Source organism: Peromyscus californicus, unplaced genomic scaffold (assembly GCF_007827085.1).
Source record: "Peromyscus californicus insignis strain IS unplaced genomic scaffold, ASM782708v3 Scaffold_4__1_contigs__length_199733344, whole genome shotgun sequence".
Taxonomy (NCBI): Eukaryota; Metazoa; Chordata; class Mammalia; order Rodentia; family Cricetidae; genus Peromyscus; species Peromyscus californicus.
In genome coordinates, this window is record NW_026294562.1 from 186,638,538 (window position 1) to 186,647,705 (window position 9,168).

Below are 9,168 nucleotides of genomic sequence, written 5' to 3' on the forward strand. Positions count from 1 at the left end.
AAGCCCACATGTAAATTTGTGTTTCTTATGTGTAATATTCATGTCTGCTAATTTGTCAGTTCCACTTGGAACTGACAGCGATGAGGACAGATAAAACAGACAAAGAATTGATTGTAGAGTCTGCTACCTGACCTAGACACAGCCTTGGGGAAGTCAGAGCCTGGTGCCTGAGGAGGGCACTTCCACTTCCTGTGGGGCTGCTGAAGTACAACTGTGTCATAGGGAGTGTCCAGCCTCCAGAGACCACACCCTGTGTCTCCTGTCCCTCCAGACAGTCTCTGTGGCTCTGACCATAAGCACAGTTGCAGCCTCCAGGAGGAGATGCCATGACCTTCATCTACACAGCCCTGCTCCATCTGGGTGAGATGTGGAGATGGGGAGGGGATATTGTGGTCTAGGATCGATGCTGCCCCACAGCCTAGCACTGGCCCATCAGGAAACCCCAGGGTCTCAGGAGGTTCTGAAGGGGGGGAACTGTTTAAGCTTCAGGGACAAACCTCTCACAGGGAACTCTCTTCCAGGACTGACTCTGGGCCTGGGGACCCCAGTGCTGGCAGGTGAGTGAGTGTCTGCAGATGTCCTGACCCTCACTTCTCATCATTCCTGCAGCCATGCCTGGGCAGTGAGGATGGAGAACAACGCATGTGTGCTGACCCTGGGCATGGCTGGAGGGTTGGGGTTGGAGCTGCAATCTGATGGCTGTCCTGGGTCCTAGATGCTCTTTTCCTTGCAGGGACCCTCCCTAAGCCTGTCCTCAGAGTACAGCCAGACTCTGTGGTCTACAAGCAGACTACAGTAACCTTCTTCTGTGAGGGGACCACAGGAGCCAAAGCATACAGACTCTATAAAGAGGAAAACCAAAAACTAATGCACATAAAGATCCCACAAAATCCTAAGAACAAGACTGAATTTTCAATCTCAAAAATAGACCAGCAGTATGCAGGGCAATATCGCTGTCAATATCACACTCGTGATGGATGGTCAGAGTTCAGTGACTCCCTGGAGCTGATGGTGACAGGTGAGAGGACACATAGGGACTCAGCCTCAGGATTGACCCTCAAGAGGTGGGTCTATTAGCAGGGTTACCTCCACCTCACAGCCATAGAAGATAAGGAAGCCTGATACGTTTAACTGATTCCTCCTTTTCTCCTAGGAGTCTACAGTAAATCCAGTCTGTCAGCACAGCCCAGCCCTGTGGTGACTGAAGGAGGGAATGTCACCCTCCAGTGTGGCTCAGGGCAGTCATATCACAGTTTTGTTCTGATGAAGGAGGGACCTCAGAAGCTCTCCTGGATGCTGGACTCACAGTATAACTACTCTACTAGACAGTACCAGGCCCTGTTCTCTGTGGGCCCTGTGACCTCCAGCCAAAGGTGGACATTCAGATGCTACAGCTTTAACAAGAAAAGACCACAGTTGTGGTCAGAACCTAGTGACCCCCTGGAGCTCCTGTTCTCAGGTGAGGAACTTTTCCTAGAATGATGTTGAAACGATACATACGCCAGGGAGACCTTGGTGTGTGGTGTGTGTGAGGGGACAAAGCTCCTGAGCCCATGACCCAGAGCATGGGAGAGAGAGGGACACAAGACACAGAATCCAGGACAGAGAGTGACAGCAAAGCCCAGGAGGTCCAGGATGGAGATAAATCCTCATGGACCTTCTGTTACTCTGGATCAGCTCATGTACCATCCACAACAGCTAGGGGAACCCCACAGAAGAGAGGGGGAAGGGCTGCAGGAGCCAGAGCACTCGGGACATCAGGAGAACATGGGCCACAGAATCTACTAAGCAGGGATCATGAGGGCTCACAGAGACTGAAACAGCAACCATGGAGCCTACACGGGTCTGCCCTAGGCCCTCTGCACACATGCTGTGGTTGTTTACCTTGGGTGTTTTGTTTTGTAGAGTTTGTGTAACTCTGGCTGCCCTGGAACTCACTCTATAGACCAGGCTGGCCTTGAACTCACAGGAATCTGCCTGCATCTCCTTCCTGAATGCTAGAATTAAAGGCATGCACCACTAGTGCCTGGCTCATTTGGGATTTTTGTTAGACTCATAACAACAGGAGTGGGGATGTCTCAGATTCTTTTTCCTGCACGTGAAATCTTATCCCTCCTACTGGGTTTCCTTGTCCAGCCTTAATATGAGTGTATGTGACTAGTCTTATTGCATGCTGTTATACTGTATTCAGTTGATATCACTGGAAAACCTGCTCTTTCTGAAAGGAAACAGAGGAGCAGTTAATCTGGGGGAGAAGGGAGGTGGGGAGGCTGCTGTCAGGATGTATTATATGAGAGAAGAATAAATTAAGAAGAAAAAAATGCCATCTGCAACTGTGACTTTCTCTGAGCCACATTCAGACAGACCCAACTTCTTCTCTCCTACTTCCTTGCAGGGACCCTCCACAAACCCACCATCAAGGCTGAGCCAGGCTCTGTGGTCTCTTTCCGGAGTGCCGTGACCATCTGGTGTCAGGGGAGCCTGGATGCAGAAATGTATGTTCTGCATGAAGAAGGAAGCCAAAAACCCTTGGACACACAAACCCCAGAGAAGCCTGAAAACAAGGCCAAGTTCTCCATCCCTTCTGTGACACAGCAACATAGGGGACAATATCGCTGTTACTGTTACAGCTCAGCTGGCTGGTCAGAGCGCAGTGACACCCTGGAACTGGTGGTGACAGGTGAGGGGACAATCAGGGCCTCAGCCCTAGGCTCTGCTCTCAGGAGGATTCCCCTCCTACAGTGTAGCCCTGGAGAACACTGTGGCTGTGTGACCCATGTAACAGGCTGCCTCCTTCTCTCCTAGGAATCTACTACAACAAACCCAGCCTGACAGGCCTGCCCAGCCCTGTGGTGACATTAGGAGAGAACATGACCCTCCAGTGTGTATCACAGAATGGATATGACAAGTTCATTCTCACCAAGGAAGATCAGAAGTTCCTCAGCTCCATGAACTCACAGTATATATACCATATTAGGCAGTGGCAAGCCTTGTTCTCTATAGATCATGTAACACCAGACCACAGAGGGACACTCAGATGTTATGGTTACTACAATCATACCCCACTCTTGTGGTCAGTACCCAGTGAGCCCCTGGAAATACACATATCAGGTGAGTCAGTCACATCACTGACCAATCATTTTTTGATACCCTAAACCGTTGCCATGGAGTGAATGCCAACAGAGAATCCTCAAGTAATATCCACTTCATTCTATATTGCAATACCGGTTTGGAGTAGACTGCATGAAGATCTTGGGGAGGTTGCAGGACAGAGGTAGGACAGTGAGCAGAGGCGGGACACTGGGTCAGCATCTAACTCTCACCCTTCTCTTGTTTTTCCTAGGACACATTACAGCCTCCAGCCTTCCAACCTCACTGCCCATGCCAACAACTGGTGAGTATCAGGCACCAAAGTGCAGGGAGTATGCTCCATCCTGAGGCTGCCTCTCAGCTCTTAGGCCAGAAAAGTCCCCTTTTCTCTGTCACTTCAGGTTGCACGTGCAGGAAGCAAACAGATCCCAACAGAGATCCCAGAAGCACAAAGTTTGATTTGTTAGACAGAAAGTGGCATCCAGAGAGAGAGATGTTTAGGCTCAGCATGGAGGATGGGGAAGGTAGGTGAGCTGGAGAACAGAGAATCAAAACACTCACCTCCCCATCCTGCCAGTAAGGTCGTGAGAACACACATCCCATCTGCATGGAGTCAGGTCCCAGAGGGAAACCTAGACACTCACCTCTCCATCTTGCCACTAAGGCCTTGAGAACACACTTATCCGCTGCATGGAGTCAGGCCCTAGAAGGATATGTAAAGACCATATTGAAATATGAGGCCCTGATGGACAGAAGCTGGTTATGGGCTTGAAACAGCTGCTTATGGAGATGTTGACTTGGATAAATCCTTCTGTTTCTGGACTGCTGCTAATCTTCATATAAAACAGAAGTGTGGCCCACATCTTTAAGTTTCCTTCAGTGTTGGCCTTGCCTGTGACATCTCTTGACAGAAGAATCTTTCAGAATGTGATTCTGCAGTGGATCTGTCCACAGTAGTACTGATATGTGCAAGGGTGAGACACAGGTCCATGGCAGAGCATTCAGGATTCTTCTCTCTAGCTCACGGAGCATAGTTCTAGGATTCTCCATGAGTACTCTGACCTCCACTCTCAGGGGCACCTACAGGTGCCATGGATACCTCAACTCATCTCTGTACCTATTGTCGTGTGCCAGTGGCCATGTGGAGCTCATGGTCCAAGGTGAGGTGATCCAGATCTTTCTGAGCTAAAGGGTATATCAGCATTACACATTTACAATCATTGACTAGAATTGGGTTCCAAATGTTGCAGAGGGTCAGCCAGATGGGTATTCACCCTCATGATGGTGGAGGCCAACATGGATATTACTAGGAATGCTCATGACAGTCCCTGCTTATGGACCTAGAAGGGTTTGAGAAAATCTAAAAGAGCATCTGGGGAGGCCATAGACAGATATAAGATACTAGGCAGAAACCAGTCCCCAGTGACAACCTCTGCTCATCACCCTCCACTTACCAGTATTCTCAGACCTTTGCTGTCAGTGAAGCCATGGCCCTCAGTGTCTGCACGGGAGAAGGTAGCCTTGCTGTAATAATTACAAAGCCTGGTACACTTTCCTTCTGTTCAAAACAGATCCAAATTCATACATCAACCCTAGACAGACAGAATTCTCCATGAGAATCTGAATATAATGATTCTCACATTAAACAAAATAAAATGCAGCAGTCTCAATCAAAACCTATTGCTTTGTGAAGGCTGCAACCTTTCACTTCAGGGTGAAATAGGCGAACTGAGATATTACGGGTTCAACCTTCATTTGAGGGGTGACAGGTAAGAATGTCTTCTGCCTGCCCTTGGTGTGCTCATCTGAACAAGAAGTTTGCGGATAGAGCTGCCAGGGACTATATACAACTTACCCTTGAGTCTCCTAAAGTGATGGAAGAGCTGCATCACTCTCTCCTCACACTATTGCTGTCCTGTTTGTCTCGATAACTATTCTTTGTAAAGAGGACAAAAGTAAGGGTTAGATCTGTCAGTCTTTGGATCTATGTTTAGTGTGAGCTAGCCATGCTATTGGGGGGACTATCAGGTGAGAATCCACTTGCTTAAAATCTGCTCTCTTTCCTGGTTCACACACTCATGCACACTCGCTTCACACCAGTTTTTGAAAGCTATGACTACAGGACACTCTGCATGACACTGCCTCACACCTTAGTCCTGCATTTCCCATATGATATGTGCAAGAAAAGTGATGGATCACAATCTACATCAGAAGGATGAGCTCCTACTGAACTGGACAGAGAAAAATTTCTTGGTCTGATGTGGGGCAGAACATCTGGGAAAGTTTGGCAACAAGACACAGGTTCTCAACCTTAGCAGAAACCATATCTCATCTCTGATACAATAATGTAGTTCCTGCTCAACACCCCCTATGTGGTCTCTGGGTACTCAGAAGAGATCAGGGAAAGGCTCAGATCACAGGAGATATGTAAGTGGAAGGTGTAAGTGTGACAATGGAACAAACACTCAGCAAAAACACCCACTTAGGAAATCATCCCAGACTGAGGATGTTGAGTCCACACAACCTCTGCTGAATTCACCACAGACACCACACTCAGAATGGTCCTGTGGCTGCTCAGTGCAGTGACTGGGCGTCAATGCCGATAATGTCTTGACAACTTATTCTACCCTGACTTTTCTGTTTTCACTGTTGTTTCCACAGTGGTGATGAAGAAACTGAGAATAAGAGAGGAAATGGGAGCCCAGATATGCCAGCAGAAAGATTCATCCCAGACTTCATGAGGTTATAGGAGGAGAATGATGGGGGTTTACAGTAAATGAGAACGTAGACCTCAGAAGAAACACTCAGATATCTTAAGCATGCACATATCCTATTTCTCTTCTTCTGTTCTCAGGATCATTTGAGATTATCAGTCCATCCTAGAACTTGTCTAATCCCCAGACAGTTGAATAAAGAGAATTGAAAAACATAGCCCTGGAAACAGAGGATCCAAGATTCGTTCAGGGAAGTAGGGATCGTGGGTAGACATTTAATTATCTTGGGAAAATTTAGTTATCATGAAGGAATTTGGGCCATCACTTATTTCAGTACTTCTTTTTCTACATTCACAGCCTCCTCAGAGAACCAGGATCACACAGTGGAGAATCTCATCAGGATGGGGTTTGCTGCCATGATCCTCACAGTCCTTGGCATTCTGCTGTTTGAGGCTTGGAGCAGCCGGAGGCAGGCCCACCATGCAGTTGAGAGGTAATCAGAGAAGAAAGAAGAACATCTCTCAAGGATCCAGAGTCTGGGAAATAAATCTGATGATCTCAAGTTTTCTGCAAGAAAATCTAGTTCTTCCATTGAAGAACCGGTGTGAGAGAATGTCCAGGGAGCAAATGTGTTTTGGGTGCAGAGGAAGGTGTGAGTGTTGTGATGAGATGCTTCCTCCGCAAATGAATTTACATTCCTCCACCTACTGTGGGCATTTGCTGGCCGAACCAACTCTTTTCTTGATCTATAAAGTGAGGAAATGGGCTGCCCGGTCTGTCTGGCATTGATCCTTGTTTCTATACATATTTTCTTTCCCTCCCTCTCATGTGTCACTTTCCATTTTAATAAATTGCCACATTCACTATGGCAGAAGCTTCTCTCTGTTGGACTAGAAACAAAGATGTTGCCTACATAACAAAAAGAAAATGAGTAAAGTCAGAGCCCAGAATTCAAAGTCACTCTGCCTATGATGTCCCAAACTCTCTTCATGACCCCCACCCTTTCAGTGTTCAACCCATGCTCTTCATGGAGTTTCTCTTGAAATATAAAGCCAATGTTACCACACTGATGGAATAAGGACTGTCTCACAAGACAGTTTGGGCAGCACTTTGACAGTGTTTTCTTAACACAGATCTCTGATTTGTAGCATTTGCTGACCCCTATAAACATCCCCATCAAAGACACCTTCACAACAGCAATGTAACATCACAGGTGTAAGGTTGAGGAATGTTGCATTAAATTGATGTGTTTTTCATTTTATTTTCCACTGTCTATTTCTCATATATGCAAAAGCAAATGGTATGCTGATCAATCATCCCAGATTCACCTTGCTAGGAAGACTTATCATACAATGATTCATAATTTCTACATAGAAAATCATGTTATATTCAAACAATAATAGTGGTATTTATTTTTCCCTCTTTTATAAACTATACTTCTGTTTCTGTATTAGCTAAGTCTTCAAGTACAAAACTCAAATGTGTGAAGAGATGTGACTCTTAACTTCTTCAGGTTGCAGAGTTCCATGGCCGAGCCCCAGGTGGAGCTCTGGGATTCCAATCGGTGAGAGAGAGGAAGGATTGTATGAGTGAGATATATTGAGACCATGATTGGAAAAAGCACAGGGACAAATAGCCAAACTAGTGGAAACGCATGAACTGTGAACCAATGGCTGAGGAGCCTCCAGGAACTGGACCAGTCCCTCTGGATAAGGGAGACAGTTGATTAGCTTGAACTGTTAGGGAGGTCCACAGGCAGTGGAGCCGGGACCTGTCTTTGATGCATGGGCTGGCTTTTTTGGAGCCTGGGGCCTATGCTGAGACACTTTGCTCAGTCTTGGTGTAGGGAGGAGGGGACTGGACCTGCCTTGGCTGAGTCTATCAGGCTGGGCTGACTCCCCAGGGGAGAGCTTGCCTTGGAGGAGGTGAGAATGGGGGATGGATTGCGGGGAAGGGCTGGGGAGTGGGAGGAGGGAAGACAGGGGAATCTGTGGCTGATATGTGAAATTAAGTTAATTATAAATTAAAAATATTTTTTAAAAAAGAAAATCATGTTATATTCAAACAATAATAGTGGTATTTATTTTTCTCTCTCTTTTATAAACTATACTTCTATTTCTGTATTAGCTAAGTCTTCAAGTACAAAACTCAAATGTGTGAAGAGATGTGACTCTTAACTTCTTCAGGACGTATTGCAAAATTTCTGCTTTCTCAACATTCAGTATGATGCTAACTTGGGTGTTTTGGTACATGAACTGTGTTTTGGCATACTGACTGTGGAGGAAATCTGTGTCTAATTACCTGTGACTGTCCATGGTGAATGGCTGTGGGACACTGACAAATACTGACTCTTCATCAGAAACTGTCTCCATTTTATGCATTTTTAATTTTAACCTTGTAATTATAATCAATAACATATGATTTTGAATGTTGAATGGGATTTACATGATTGAGTAAATTCTATTCATGAGGTGTTCTTTTCATGTTATAACACATTCTCATGGCTAGCAGCAGGGTATCACCTAAAGAATTCACATTTAGTAAATGCTTTTCGTGGTGTTAAAATTATAGAATACTTAGCAGTCTTATGAATATGATGTCACAGATTACTTGCTCTTCAGGACTGTTTCTACAGGGTGCAGGAATGATATTTTTGTAGATATTGCAGTGGTGTTCATGGGAGATTTTATCCTATAATTTGTTTCTTCTAATTTCTTTTTCTTGATTCACAGTTAGGTGATGCTGGGCTTACAGCATAATTAAGGTTACACATTCCGTTCTCTAGACCTGAGTGTCCATTGATTTAGGTAGCCTGTAGTCAATTCCTCCCTCTATCTGAGCAGATTGTTTTGTTGTGTTTTGGTTTTTGTTTTTTCAAGATAAGGTCTCTCTGAAGAGCCCTGGCTGTCCTGGAACTCACTATGTAGGCATGGTTGGTCTTAATCTCACAGGTATCCACCTTCCCCTGCCTCAGAAGTGCTGAATTTGAAAGGATGAGCTACAAGAACTAGCAGCTGAGCAGATCTTAGGAGACTACACTTGTCCACGCCATCAACATACCACCTCCCTCTGTCCTCATGGAAAATGTTACGTGGTCCAGTCCTGTCATACTTTCATCTGAATCTCATATGTTCATGGAGGGAAGAGGTATATTCTGGTTCTGAAACATGATGCCTAGGATTAATCTAGGAATTGACACTCTGATACTTACTTCATTGGAGGTCAATGGAAGAGGGACAAGGAGCTAGGATGCCACATGACACCACCCAGCCCAGATGAACTAAGGTCCTTTCCACTCTCTGAGCACCACTAGTTTACAGGAAGTCATGCAACATGGTGAGGGGAACAGGTTGCAAATGGAGGC

General features: G+C 45.8%; 1 protein-coding gene across 1 annotated transcript; it reads left to right on the top strand.

Annotated features, from left to right (window-relative positions):
* Positions 1-269: 269 nt before the first annotated feature.
* Positions 270-7,309, top strand: LOC128124962 (leukocyte immunoglobulin-like receptor subfamily B member 3). The gene is made up of 8 exons (XM_052761872.1): positions 270-360; positions 522-557; positions 734-1,018; positions 1,154-1,459; positions 2,396-2,680; positions 2,806-3,111; positions 3,344-3,394; positions 6,162-7,309. The coding sequence occupies exons 1-8, from the start codon at positions 327-329 to the stop codon at positions 6,299-6,301; spliced, it is 1,443 nt and encodes a 480-aa protein (XP_052617832.1). The 5' UTR covers positions 270-326; the 3' UTR covers positions 6,302-7,309.
* Positions 7,310-9,168: the final 1,859 nt, after the last annotated feature.